This window comes from Theropithecus gelada, chromosome 9 (assembly GCF_003255815.1).
Source record: "Theropithecus gelada isolate Dixy chromosome 9, Tgel_1.0, whole genome shotgun sequence".
NCBI lineage: Eukaryota > Metazoa > Chordata > Mammalia > Primates > Cercopithecidae > Theropithecus > Theropithecus gelada.
The window spans coordinates 60,168,923-60,182,843 of record NC_037677.1 but is presented as its reverse complement, the minus strand read 5'-3'; the positions used below and the strand labels follow the sequence as shown (position 1 = coordinate 60,182,843).

The 13,921-nt window shown below is 49.8% G+C and overlaps 1 protein-coding gene across 10 annotated transcripts in view; it reads right to left on the bottom strand.

Annotated features, from left to right (window-relative positions):
• The window catches only part of CAMK2G (calcium/calmodulin dependent protein kinase II gamma), a 63,042-nt gene that overhangs the window by 17,960 nt on the left and 31,161 nt on the right, over nucleotides 1-13,921 (bottom strand). For 5 of the 10 annotated variants that reach the window (XM_025395872.1, XM_025395878.1, XM_025395876.1 and 2 more), the window contains exons 11-14: nucleotides 12,224-12,307; nucleotides 11,935-11,977; nucleotides 9,311-9,373; nucleotides 7,241-7,284 (exon numbers count right to left, since the gene is read on the bottom strand). In XM_025395872.1, coding sequence (XP_025251657.1) covers nucleotides 7,241-7,284; nucleotides 9,311-9,373; nucleotides 11,935-11,977; nucleotides 12,224-12,307 — 234 coding nt within the window. The remainder of the gene's footprint in view (nucleotides 1-7,240; nucleotides 7,285-9,310; nucleotides 9,374-11,934; nucleotides 11,978-12,223; nucleotides 12,308-13,921) is intronic. The other 5 variants (XM_025395873.1, XM_025395879.1, XM_025395880.1 and 2 more) reach the window with 1 other exon arrangement.

The window sequence follows — 13,921 nt, the reverse complement described above, 5'->3', positions numbered from 1 at the left end:
AAAAAAAAAAAAAAAGAAGAGCATAGGTTTCTAACTTGCACTGAATCACAGCAGCAAGAACTCTATGCAGGCACTCACTCACCAGGCCCAGGCTTGGTTCTGGTGATTTTCAGGGCCCTGTTGTCAAAGGCCATTGCAGGATCTTGACTTAAAGCAGATTTTTGACTAATGGGGAATAAGTTCTCAGCCTTCTCCTGGCTGGCTCTATTTTTCCTAAATTGTCCTGCATGAGAACCTGAGATCACCTTTTTCCAAAGACTGTTTCTCAGGTTAGTGAACATTTTTCAATTTCCTTGTCCATCCTTTCAGGGATTTGCCCTTAGCCATGCATAGCTGGGCTCCTTCTGAACCAGCACACTACCACATTGTCTAAATGTGAAGTCTTTTTATTATTTTTTTTAGAGATAAGGTCTTGCTCTATTGCTCAGGCTGAAGTACTGGCATGATCACGGCTCACTGTAGTCTCAACCTCCTGGGCTCAAGGGATCCTCCCGCTTCAGCCTCCTGAGTAGCTAGGACTACAGGTGCACACCACCATGCCTGGCTAAATGTCAGATGATTTCTAAAGAATCATATCTCACTTTTACTTAAAAACTGTATATTTATTTAAAATTTTAAGCTGGAAAAGGGTTCAAACCTCTTTCCCATACTTAATTTAAACAAAATAATTCAAATAGTACTTAGGGAAATAACTTTCTTTTTTAAAGATAGGATGGCCATTCTGGCCTTGGGACTAGCAGAAGGCACGAGTTGTCCTACCCTCTCAGGATCTGAGAGTTTGTGGCCTCTTCAGTCTTATCCTCACAAGTGGCTCTTACTCTTCCACAGACCCTGGGTCACTGGCATCCACCTTCAAAGAAATCTAAATAGAAGCCAAGTCCCCCAAATCAAGAGCACAAGATAGACTAGCTGCTCAAACCAACGCTAGTATTTCGAACATCTTGCAGAAAGCTTCTGAACAGTTAAAAAGAAATTGCTCTATGGACACTTAAGCGGTAGGAATTGAGGAGGGGGAGTTGGGAAGGGAAGATGGGATCTAAAAGAAGAATCCATGATGCTGAAAGCTCAAGACCGTCTGAGCTACTTCACAGGCCTCCCTCATAACATTGATCAAAACCTTGACTTTCAGGAGAGCCTGGAAAGGTCAGACTCTTTTGCTTTGTCCTCTCCTTTTCATTTGTCACCCCTTTGATGCAGCCACAACATCAGTTGTTATTTACCTGTTTCATATTATAAAAGGACTGCAGCCACAACACAAGCAATTTGGAAAACAGAAGGGGCATGGGAAAACCACTCATACTCCTAGCAAAATCTTCCAGTCTGTTTAAAAAATGCAGTCAGCCAGGTGTGGTGGTTCATGCCTGTAATCCCAGCACTTTGGGAGGCCAAGGCAGGTGGATCACGAGGTCAGGAGACCGAGACCAGCCTGGCCAACATAGCAAAACCCCGTCTCTACTAAAAATACAAAAATTAGACGGGTATGGTGGCACGTGCCTGTAGTCCCAGCTACTTGGGAGGCTGAGGTTGGAGAATTGTTTGAACCCGGGAGGCGGAGATTGCAGTGAGCCAAGACCGCGCCATTGCACTCCAGCCTGGGTGAGAGTGAGACTCCGTCAAAAAAACAAAAAACAAAAAACAAAAAGAAAGCAATCTTTTAAGATATCATTATAGGCCAGGCGTGGTGGCTCATGCTTATAACCCCAGCACTTTGGGAGGTCGAGGCGGGCGGATCACCTGAGCTCAGGAGTTCAAGACTAGCCTGGGCAACATGGTGAAACCCCGTCTCTACTAAACACACAAAAATCAGCTGGGCGTGATGGCACATGCCCATATTCCCAGCTACTCAGGAGGCTGAGGTGGGAGAATCACTTGAGTCCAGAAGGTGGAGGTAGAAGCGAGCCGAGATCACACCACTATGCTCCAGCCTGGGGGACAGAGTGAGACCCTGTCTCAAAAAACAAAAAAAAAAAGATATCGTTATAACATACAATAATACAAGCATATGCCCTATCTCTTTTCTTTTTTTTTTTTTTAATTGAGATGGAGTCTTGCTTATGTTACCCAGGCTGGACCTCCTGGGTTCAAGCAATTCTCCCACCTCAGCCTCACAAGTAGCTGGGATTAACAGGCATGAGCTGTCACACCTGGTATTATGCTTTACTTTAAAAAAAAAAAATAGTATTTTTAAAAAAATTCTGATAACAGTAGTGCACAATCTAGATGAAAAATGTAGGATACAGAAAAATGTATAAGAAAAAAAGGTTCTCAAATTCCCATCACCTGGTGAAGTTACTGTTGACACTTCAGTGGGCTTTCTTCCAGTCCCTTTTTATCCACATATTATATACTGAATAAATATCTACAAACACGTTTCTTCAAACCAAATTTAGATGATAATGTATGTACTCCTTTATTTATTTTATTTTTTGAGACAGAATCTTGCTCTGTCACCAGGCTAGAGTGCAGTGGCGCGATCTTGGCTCACTGCAACCTCCAACTCCCTAGTTCAAGCGATTCTCTTGCCTCAGCCTTCTGAGTAGCTGGGATTACAGGCAAGTGCCACCATGCCCAGCTAATTTTTGTACTTTTAGTAGAGACAGGGTTTCACCATGTTGGCCAGGCTGGTCTTGATCTCCTGACCTCGTGATCCGCCCACCTTGGGCTCCCAAAGTGCTGGGATTACAGGTGTGAGCCACGGTGCCTGGCTTGTCTGTACTCCTTTATATGCCACTTCCTTCACTTAATATAAAACATTTCTGCACTTTTTCACTTAAACATCCCTATAGTCATGAAAATTAATATTTTGTAATAGTTTATTACATAGATTTCCCATAATTATTTAGTCATTTATTGGCTTTTAAAAGATCTTTTTATTTTTAAATTTAAAAACATTTTTAAGAGTTGAGGGTCTCACTATGATGCCCAGCTGGCCTCAAATTCCTGGGCTCAAGCAATTCTCTCCTGCCACAGCCTCCTGAGTAGCTGGGACTACAGGTATGCACCACTGTGGCTGGCTCCTTACTGGCTTTTCAAATTGTCTCCAATCTCTTTTTTTCTTCTTCTTTTTTTTTTTTTAAACAGAGCCTCATTCTGTAACCCAGGCTGGAGTGCAGTGGTGTGATCCTGGCTCACTGTAACCTCAACCTCCTGGGCTCAAGCAATCTTCCCACCTCAGTCTCCCAAAGTAGCTGGGACTACAGGCACGTTCCACCAAGCTCGGCTTTTTTTTTTTTTTTTTTAGAGATGGGGTCTCACTACATTTCCCAGGCTGGTCTCAAACTCCTGGGTTCAAGCAATCCTCCCAACTTGGCCTCACAAAATGCTAAGATTACAGGCATAAGCCACTGTGCCCAGCCTCCAATCTTTTCAGTTATAAATAATGTCATGTTCAACATTTTTCTGCTTTTAGCTTTTCCCTATTTTGAATTATTTCTTTAGGAAAAACTCCCAGAAGTAGAATTAACAGGGTAAAAGAGGTAGAAGCATTTTTATGGCTTTGACACGCAGGCTGTTTTAGAAAGGACCAATCTGGTTTTCACTATCATCACTAGCTAAAGAGTCCAAAAATGGCACCTTGTTTCAATTTGCATTTCTCTGATACTAGTGAGGCTAGAAAGTTTTCCACATTTGTTATCCAGTTCTACTTCCTCGTTTTCAGGTTGTCAGTTTATTTTCTTTGATCATCTATCTACTGTTTTTTGTTTGTTTGTTTTGAGATGGAGTCTTGCTCTGTCCCCCAATCTGGAGTGCAGTGGCGTGATCTTGGCTCACGGCAACCTCTGCCTCCCAGGTTCAAGTGATTCTCCTACCTCAGCCTCCCGAGTAGCTGGGACTATAGGCATGTGCCACCACACCCAGCTAATTTTTGTATTTTTAGTAGAGACGGGGTTTCACTATGTTGGCCAGGCTGGTCTCGAACTCCTGGCCTTGAGTGATCAGCCTGCCTCGGCCTCCCAAAGTTCTGGGATTACAGGTATGAGCCACCGTGCCCAGCCTCTACTGGGTTTTAAGAGGAATTATTTGTTACAGAAACTCTTTCAATAAAAATATCAACCCCTCCCATCACAACTGCTATGAATATGTGGTTGGCCTTTTAATTTTGGGTGGTCACTAGCCTCTGGTTCCCACCATAATACTGAAGCTCTTTTCTCAAAAGAATGTGGCATAAAACTTATTTACTGAGCACGTATCAGGGTCAGACACATAACACATTGCAGGGCTAGGTTCCCCACACATGTCCTCATTTAGAGCCTTTACTTAATGATGTGTCTGCCCAGCCCTCATCCTCATGGTTCCTGGAAGAGCTGCTGCTGCTGCTGCTGCTACACGTCTGTTTTTCCCCTACCTCTCTGTCCTGCCTCCATTTCTTTGCCGACTCTTGTTCCAGCCCTTTCTTAAGACATAACCCCGAAATTTTGCCTTTACCAGACTCTCAAACCTTCATGTGCTTTGGATGCATGAAAGTGTTAAAATTCACAGATTCTGCCTCCCAGCCAAGACCTCCAGAATATAAATTCCAAGCTGGGCCCTGGATGTGCATGGTTTGAGCTGGCTCCTTGGGCTAATCTTACATGGCTGCACATGACCTTCATCTTTGAGACCAGTAGTATCTAGAAAGGTTGGCTGGAAACTTGTTCTGTAATGGTGCCTGTATCCATCCTCTCCCCTCCACCTCAGCAGTCACTGCTTTATTTCAGGTCTCATTTTACGCAATTGCTCTTCCCTTCAGCCATAAAGAAGATACTGAAGTTCCCAGAATCATCATGCTGTTTCAACCTCGTGTATCTTCACATGCACTCTTCCCTCTGCCTGGACTATCCCTCCCCTCCTGTTTGCTCCTTAACCCAGCAAAATCCAGCTACTCCCTCAAGCTCAATTCCTGGGCTGTCTCCTTCCGGAAGATTCCTGTCCTGGTTTGGATGTTTATCTGTCTGCTCCCCCAGCACCTGCCGGGTGCACACCTCCCTGAGACCTTAGCAGACTGCAGAGAACCAGTAGCTGCCTTGTGTCTCTCCCACTGTGAACACTTTAAAAGGTGGATTAAGTTTTGCCTTCCCAACTCCCAGGGGCATGGCAGGTATCTTTTTTTTTGGTTATTTTTTGAGACAGGGTTTCACTCTGTCACCCAGGCTGGAGAGTGGAGTAGCTTGATCTTGGCTCACTGCAGGCTCGAATTCCCTGGGCTTAGGCAATTCTCTCACCTCAGCTTCCCAAGTAGCTGTGACTACAGGTACACATCACTATGCCCAGTTAATTTTTTTCTCCCCCCACAGACAAGGTTTGGCCTAGGCTGGTCTCGAACTCCTGGACTCAAACAATCCTCTTACCTCAGCATCCCAAAATGCTGGGATTACAGGAGTGAAGCCACTGCACCCGGCTTGCCAAATCATTTCTATCAGCACTCTCACCATAGCTTCCCTGCTCCATAGCCTACGGTATTTCCCACAGTCTGACACAGAAACTTCCAATTCTGCCTGATAAGACTGATCCAACCATATTTTTGACATCCCTCTACCACACACCCTGTGTTCTCATTGGGCAGAGAACATCAATATGTATAGGAGAACCCATACACATATAATTTGTTGTTTTTAAGTTACAGAAATGGCATGTTCTTTTCTTTTCTCTTTTCTTTATTTTCAGATGGAGTCTTGCTCTGTTGCCCAGGCTGGAGTGCAATGGCGCAACCTTGGCTCACAACCTCCGCCTCCCGGGTTCAAGCCATTCTCCTGCCTCAGCCTCCCGAGTAGCTGGGATTACAGGCACTGGCCATTATGACTGGCTAATTTTTGTATTTTTGTAGAGACGGAGTTTCACCAGGTTGGCCAGGCTGGTCTTGAACTCTTGACCTCAGGTGATCCACCTGCCTTGGCCTCCCAAAGTGCTGGGATTACAGGAGTGAGCCACGAAGCCTGGCACATATTCTTAATTTAAAGAAAACATATAGCAGAAAGTAAAACTGCAAAGTGAGTCTCACCTATGTCCCTGCAGCTTTCTCCAGTAAGCTCTCTCCTATGAGCTTCCTGGACTAAACCATCTCACGTGGGTCCACTAGCAGCGCTCAGCTGACTCCAGGGCACGGCCCCCTTCCTATGGCGACTGAAAGCCACACCCGCTCTTACACCTCTGTTATGTACCCCTCAGAACAGAATGCTGCATAGACCTCTGACGGACAGGTACTTATTAAACACTCTCTCCAACTAAACCTGCCCCTTTTCCTCACCTGGCTCCATCCATCTAGCTCAGGGGCAGAGCTTGGGGACTGCACGATGCCCCCAGCTCCATGTCAGAGGGTGTGCGTGGAGCCCAAGCTCCCCTGCAAGGAGTGGAAGGACAGAGAAGCAGGCATGCAGAGAATAAGGGAAAGAGGAGGGAGTGGGGAGGGAACGGGGCGCATGTGTGTATCTCAGCTGTGGACGCAAGATCTTGGGAAAAGGTCCAGTGAAAATCTAGTCTAGAGTATAAGTTGGGAGGCTTCAAGATAGCATGAGCTCCTACCCAATGCCCTAGCCCCAGGATCCTTTCTGTCCCCAAAGCATCTACAGAATGTCTTGGGCCCTGTGGGTAGCCCCAGCCACCTCTCCTCTACCTTGGCCAAGCAGCCATTCCCAGCAGGGCTCCTGGTGAGTCCCAGGTCCCTCCTCTTGCCCCAGTCCCATGGGAAAAGCTCCCTCACCCAGTGGGAACAAGCCGTGATCCACCATGGCCCTTGCCTTTTCCTGAGGAGCCTATGCATCAAGAAAGCTCGAGGCTCTGGCACTCAGTGGGATCTGAAAGTGTTGTAGAGAGAAGGAAAAAGACCAAAAGGAGAGTGGTTTCAGGTTCCAAGCCCCATACCCTGCCTAAATCACTCAGTCAAACTTGGCTTTCACTTGATTAAAAGGGTTTGTGATAAAAAGGAAAAAAAGAAAGATAACCAAATGACCTAAAAAACCCAGAGTCAAGCCCTGGAGATGAAGCATCCGTGTGGAAGTCAGGTTCCGGATTCAGCTCTGGTATAAACTATGATTTGGATCACTTCCCCTGAGTCATTCCCATCCAGCTAGGGCCAGGAAAAATACCTCCCTACTTCCCTCTCAGGCCAGCGAAACCTTCTGTTCTGAGCACAAAGGCATCTGGTTTAAAGCAGACTAGCAAGAATAGGAAGATTCCCTGGGAAAGGTGGAACCAGGTGCCAAGAATTCCCATAGTGACTGCGGGGATAAAGAGGTCAGTCTGTTCAGAGGCTGGAGACACTTACCTTGACACCGCCATCCGACTTCTTGTTCAATAGGCTTTTGGCAGCTGTGAAAACAAAGAGGAAAATCAAGTCTCCTGCACTGTACCCTCTCCCCCACCTGAAGTCCGGCAGCCAGATCCACAAGAGAGTGCTGTGTCTGACAAGGGGGCCAAGGATCTCCCGAAACCCCCGAAAGAGGCACTTCCTCTAGCCTCTTGGCAAGAAGGCGATCTCAAGTGGCGTCAGAGCCCTCAGGGTGGCACCTCAGGATCTCCTCTGCAGGAAAGAGGGCATGGATGCACGGCACTTAGAGGAGAAACCATGCTCAGTACTGGAGCTGCCTGGGACACTGGGGACTCTGCCTTTGACAGCTTCCACCCAGGCCTGGAAGCAGAGTGCCAGGGTGAAAGGGTGAGGGCTCCATCCCTAGGTGCCATGGCAGTTCTCTGGATGGCCAAACCGCAAGGATGCAAGACATCTCCTGAGTGTTCTCAAGAAGCAGAGTGTCACAGTTCACACAGGAGACCAGAGGACAGACAGACACAGATACAGAAACCAGGACCACCTACAGGAGGGTTTTGCCAGGGGGTTGAAGCCTTCACTGGGCAGGTCCTCACCAGGTTCACTGGGTCCTAGCTGCCACCCTTTTCCCCAGTGTCCACTCTCTGGACCCGTGAGCAGGAAGGACTGGGCAGAATAATGAGCTGTCAAACAGATTCTAGCCAGGCATGGGGTGACGCTCCAGGCTGATGAGCTCTGTGCCAGAAGGCTGGTGATACCAGCTGGCCACAAAAGGCCACAGGAAGGCAGCAGACAGTGGGGAGGAGAGTCTGGGAGGCACAGGGAGATGGAATCAGCCCAACTGTCTGATCCACCTGGACTGCCTGCCTTGGGTTTTTATCTTGGTTCCACCACTTGCCAGCTGTGTGACCTTTGGTGAGTTACTTAACCTCTCTGAGCCTCAATTTCTTTATCTATAAAATAGGATAAAGTAGGGTCGACATCACAGAACAGTGGTGGGAATCCAGTGGGATTATGCATGAAAAGCACTTAGCAGAGTACCTGGCATATAGCAAGTACTCAGTAAGTGTCCACCATCGTTGTCACTATTGCTGCCACCCTCCTGCCCTTTGGGTAGCCATTCCTCCCCAATCTGTGTTCCGTCTCTCTCCAGTGAGACTAGGGGTCCTCCCATTACAAGAATTCTGGCTCTAGAAAAAGGTCTTTGATCTTATGTTGTGCTGGGTTTGAATGTTGTTTTTTAAATGTGTTGACTCCTGTGCCTGACCTACCACTGTCTAAGTGCTTTCCATTCACCAGCCAGCTCTCAACACTGGTTGCCCATTAGGATCACCTGGGAGCTTAAAAAAGCATATAACCTATCCTATCCCCAAGGCTCTGATTTTATTGTCTGGGGTGGGCTCCTGGCATTAAGACTTCTTATGAGCTCCCAGGTAACGGCTGTACTGCACAGGCGGGGCTGAGAGCCTTCGACAGGGTGATCTTAAGAACCACCATGTAATATATCATCCCCGTTGGGGAGGTGAGGACACTAAGGCTGGGAGAGCTGATGTGACTCGCTCAGGGTGTGGCAAGGCTAGGATCTGAACCCAGGAACAGCTGGCTCTGAGGCTTCTGCACTCTGGAGCCTTTCAGACCTGGAGGCCTGAAAGCGCCAGACTTCACAATTTTGAGGGGCGCAGCTCCTCCGTGGGGTCTTAAACAGTGCTGCGGAAGTCTAGTCCTAGCACCAGGCAGCTCAGGGCAATGCCCAGCACTGTCTCTGAGGGCCCACTGTCGGCTGCGACCCTCCCAGGGCGTCGGGCTCTTGGCAAGTTTCCCGCTGCCCGGCTCCACGCCCCCAGGCTACTGCCCCCTGAGTTGGCAAGCGCCCAGCATGCATGGCTGGTTAGGGGGCTCCGTAACAACAATGCGCTTGCAGATGCCAAGTTAGGTAGTCCATCCGGCATGCCCATCTCAGCCCGCAAGCATGGGACTCGCCTCCCTGGTGAGTGGGCCTGGCATGCTGGCCCTCCTGGTGGGGTGGCAGGGGGCCGAGGCAGGCGGTCGGGGAGGACTCATGCCACGTACCTTGCCCGGCCAGGCCGGCGGCGCTCGCGGCAGGCGAGGCGGGGGCGGAGCTCTGCCTGCCAACTGAGGGGATACAGTCTCTCAGTGCACAGAGCCCCGCAAAGCCACGGGGCCGTCAGCAGCGAGCATGCCCCAGCGCAAGGCGCAGCCCAGGCGGCGTGGCCAAGCCAGCCGAGCTGGGGGAGCAGAGCGCCGAGGGCAGGCCGAGGAGGCAGGCACAGCCAGCCCTGCAGCAGTCTGGGAGCCTGGGAGGACCGGGCTGGGCCAGGGCATAGGGAACACTGCATCCCCACCAGATGGAGAGGGCAGCAGTGCCTGTCTCATGACCCCCTCAGGGGAGGGTCCATGGCGAAGTGCTTGAGCCGGTGAGAGGCAGGTGCCCCTTCTCAGGTAGCCCGGCCCTAGCTTAAGGCTGTGATGAAAAGCCCTCCCTTTTAGTCCTTCCCTCTTTAGAAGCTAAATGAGCCCACAATGAGTGAGCCGGGGGCGCAGAGCAGCCCTCTCCCCTCTCTACATCCCACACACTAGAGGGACTGGTGTGTGAGACCCAGGGAGGGTCTGTGGCCCTTGTGCAACTAAGTTTACTGGCGGGCCCCAGCTCCATGCCCCCCAGCCCCTCAGAGACACAGGTCCCTGTCTTAAGGGAGGTAGCCGGGAGAGGCAGCATTTTCAGTCTGTGTGTCGCAGTGTGCTGAGGGAGAAGGTACCCAAGAGATAAGCCCCAGAAAGAAAACAAAGGCTGCTGAAGCAATACACTCTGGAGGCCCCAATTCGCTGTTAGCCAAACTGCTAGAGTCCAGGCTGAGCCACATCTCCTATTGGGGGTCAACTGAAAAAACAGCCCTAGGGAAATATATCGGTGCCCTTCCTTCTTGATTGCATCCATAGACACCTCTTTCTGCAGAAGCTTCCGGACAGACTCTGTCCTCACCTGTCCCAGAGTCAGGGCAGAAGAGGACATCCTGGAATGCTTGCGGCATTGTTTGTCTCCTCTGACCCAAGGCAAAGTGAGCTCAAAGGCCAGTCTAGGTCTGGCCAATAAGAACACGAGGCGCTATAGGGATGAATAAAATGCTTTGTCCTAACACTCGATTTCCTGAAACCAGGATGCCAGTTTCCTGAAATGGAGGGGGAGGCTGACATGGAGGCCCGGGGCCACAAGACAGGGCCCTTGCTATTGACTGGCCGGGCTAAAAGAAAAGCAGCATTCTGACTTCACATTTCTTCAACTTAGAGGGGAGAGAGGACAGAGCTTCGCTCTAGGGGCAGCACAGAAACGCCTTTAAATGTCCTCTGGAAAGGCTCGTAGACCCAAAAAGTAGAAGCTGCGTCATTAAAGCACAAGAAGCAGGGCGTGGGACTACAGTTGCAACTCCACTGGAGGCAGCCAGCCACGCTTCCCCGTTCCCATCTGCGAGAGGTGGATCCAGACCACAGTATGCCCGTCGTGGATACCCACGACACAAGATCAAGCCCCAAACCAGTGTCAAAGGAGGCCTGAGGCAGGGTACCACCAGCCCAGGCTTACTATCCAGCCCTGGCCTTCCAGAGCTCCATGGCTCTCAGGCTACACTACCAAGCCCTAGGCCTCCCTGCCTGCAGCATCCTCACAGCCAAGGCCCTTGGGGTTACCTGGAGCTAGCGCAGGTGAGCCCATCAGGATGGATACTCAGAAGCGGCTCCCACTGAGTGGTGGTTTAGGCTCCCACACAACCCCCTTTCCATGGTGGTGCAGAGGGGAAGCAAGGGAGGGAGTCTTATTATGGGAAGGAGAAGGGGTGTCTTGAACCAAAACAGTGAGGCAAGGGATTAGAGGGAGGGAGGACCAGAGGAGATGGCAAGCTGGGCAGAGCCCTCTCTGTCTTCAGTCTCGACATTAATCTTTTCCTCACAAAAAAGCCACTGTGCTTCCCAACTGAAGGCAAACAATAATAGGGGCTGGGGTAAGGGTGGGGGCAAGAGGGGAGTGGAGTGTCTTGCATCTTAAAAAGAAATGTCAAGTGTGATTTACAAATTATTGGTCCCACCTCTCCCAATTCTTCATGCAAATTTAAGCAAGTTCCTTTCCCTCTCTCCTGCTGGTCTTTATTTCTTCACTTTTATAGCTAGCATCATAGGGAATATTTTAAGCACAAGTCGCCACAAAAGGTTTAAACATCTGGAATAATTTCTATTAGTCATCTCCACTTGGGCAAAATGAAGTAAGAGATCATCCCAGCAGGCAAATGAATGGTGGCAATTTGGCAATTGAGAAGACTCGCTGTACCTCATCTCTCTTTTCTTCCCCCAGCACATTCTCCAAGATCCTAGAGTGGCTACAATCTGTAAAGTGCTGAGAGTCTTCAGAGAGTTAAATAAGAATCCAGAGAAACAAGGTACATAGCAAGGTGGGCAGGCTACTCCTTGGGAAGTTCTAGGAAATAGAATTCACAAATGTGAGTCCAGCCCCTGAATCTCAGGAGCAGGACTCAGCAGCAGCAGCCCCTCAAAACAGGATCCTCACTCGCCCTGGTCAAGGTGTGGCCCAGGACGCCGAGGAAACCCAGCGGTGCCTGGGATGGCAACAGCCCATTCCTGACCCACTCACCTCGGCATAATCAAAGTACACAGCTGGGAAAACATACCTGAGAAGTTCCTGGAGACAAGCATGGTTGTGAGGATGGCACCCTGGGGAAAGAGGAAGGTCCTGTGAATTCACTGAGACCCTAGAAAAGGGCAGGCTGGTCTTAGGCAAAGGCAGGTCCAGGATAGAGCCTGAAGACATCAGGCCTCTGGGCCCCCTCCCCTGTGACATGTACAACCTTCAGAGCCCAGCTCCAGCCAGGAGGGGAGCTTCCTTCTGTAATGGGGCAGGAGCCACACTTGTGCAAGGCATGATGTCAAGGAGGCTGGCAGCCCAGAAATGACACTCACCTTCAGTTTTCTCCGGGCGTTGAACTTGCGCAAACACTCCACAGTCTCCTGACGATGCATCATGGATGCCACCGTGGATCGTTGCTAGAAACCAAACAGACAGGCTGTGAGCCCCAGCCCAGATCCTCTGCCCCTCCCACAGTCCTGGTACCAACACCATGTCCAGGACAGGGTCATGCACTCAGCCACCCCAGAGTTGCTCTGAAGATGAAATGAGGTCACAGATAACACTTTAGAATAAAAGCACTACCCCAAACTCAAGGTTACAAAGGACAACATGAACGTGAGAACGCCGTAACTGATGCTAGACGGGCTGCTGAGAGCACGTCCTATTCTTCCTTGGGAAACGGAGGCTATGGAACAGAAGAGTACCCTGGGGGCTGTGATCCTCATTCAGTTACTCCTTAGGCAGCTGCTTACTGAGCACCTACTGCGTTCCAGATGCTCAGCAGCGAGAGAACGGCAGGGTTCCTGCTCTCTACAGAGGACGTTCCTTCCTTCCAAAAGCCCCTCTCAACACACACCCAGCAAGGTCCTGAATGAAGCCGTGATCCCAGAAGCTAAGGATCGTCACCTTGAAGCATCAATTCTTTTCATCATTCTGGATGGAATTTTTTTTTTTTTTTTTTCTCCAACGGAGTCTCACTTTGTCATTCAGGCTGGAGTGCAGTGATGTGATCTCGGCTCGCCGTAGCCTCCGCCTCCCAGGTTCTCCTGTCTTGGCCTTCTGAGTAGCTGGGATTACAGGCACATCCTACCACACCAAGCTAATTTTTGCATTTTTAGTAGAGATGGGGTTGGCCATGTTGGCCAGGCTGGTGGTCTTGAACTCCTGACCTCAAGTGATCCGCTCGCTCACTTCGGCCTCCCAGAGTGCTGGGATTACAGGTGTGAGCCACTGTGCCCGGCCTTTTTTGGATGGAAATTTGTCTTCAATGAATTTACTGCTAACTTCCTGGCCTCCTTAAACAGAGTCCATGGGACATAGTCTACATTTCCTCGATGACTCAGTTGTCAATACCAGCATCAATTATTATGTAATTTCAGAATATAGTGATGTCCTCAGGGGCTCAAGATACACAGGACTGTAGAGGGTAGGGCCTGCAAAAATGACCCCAGAACAGAATACTTCCCCCATTCTTGGGTGCCTGTTTCAGGTTGCTTGCCCTCTCCCCTTGCTGTTGCTGTCTTCACCAGCCTGTCAGAAAAACAAATCCTGGCACCTGCAGCCAGGTACCCACACCACCACGGGGCTTCCTCGTGATCCTTTCCCTCACCCTTGGCCCACTCTTTCCAGGTCCGGAGGCAACTCTCCCCACCTTCTCTACCTTCCCCAAGTCTCTCATTTTGCCTCCTCCTTGGTGTAAATTTCTCCAAAAGCAAAATGAGAGGTCATCAGCAAGAACCCCTTTCAGCTCAGACTCCCACTCAGAAAGCGATTTTCACCTGCCTCCACCCTAACAGGAGTCTCAGGGGGATCATGCCTCATGCCTGGGGTGGACCCCTTGCCCTTGGCTCAGGAGCTCCCTCTCTTTTTCTGCTATCCAAACCTTTGCTTCCCCAATTAGCCAGGATCTTCAACTCTTTTTTTTTTTTTTTTTTTTTTTAGACGGGGTCTTGCTCTTTGGCCCGCGCTGGGGTGGGGGGGCCGGGACTCCGACCACCGCCAACCCCTCCCCCCCAGGGTTTCGCCCTCTT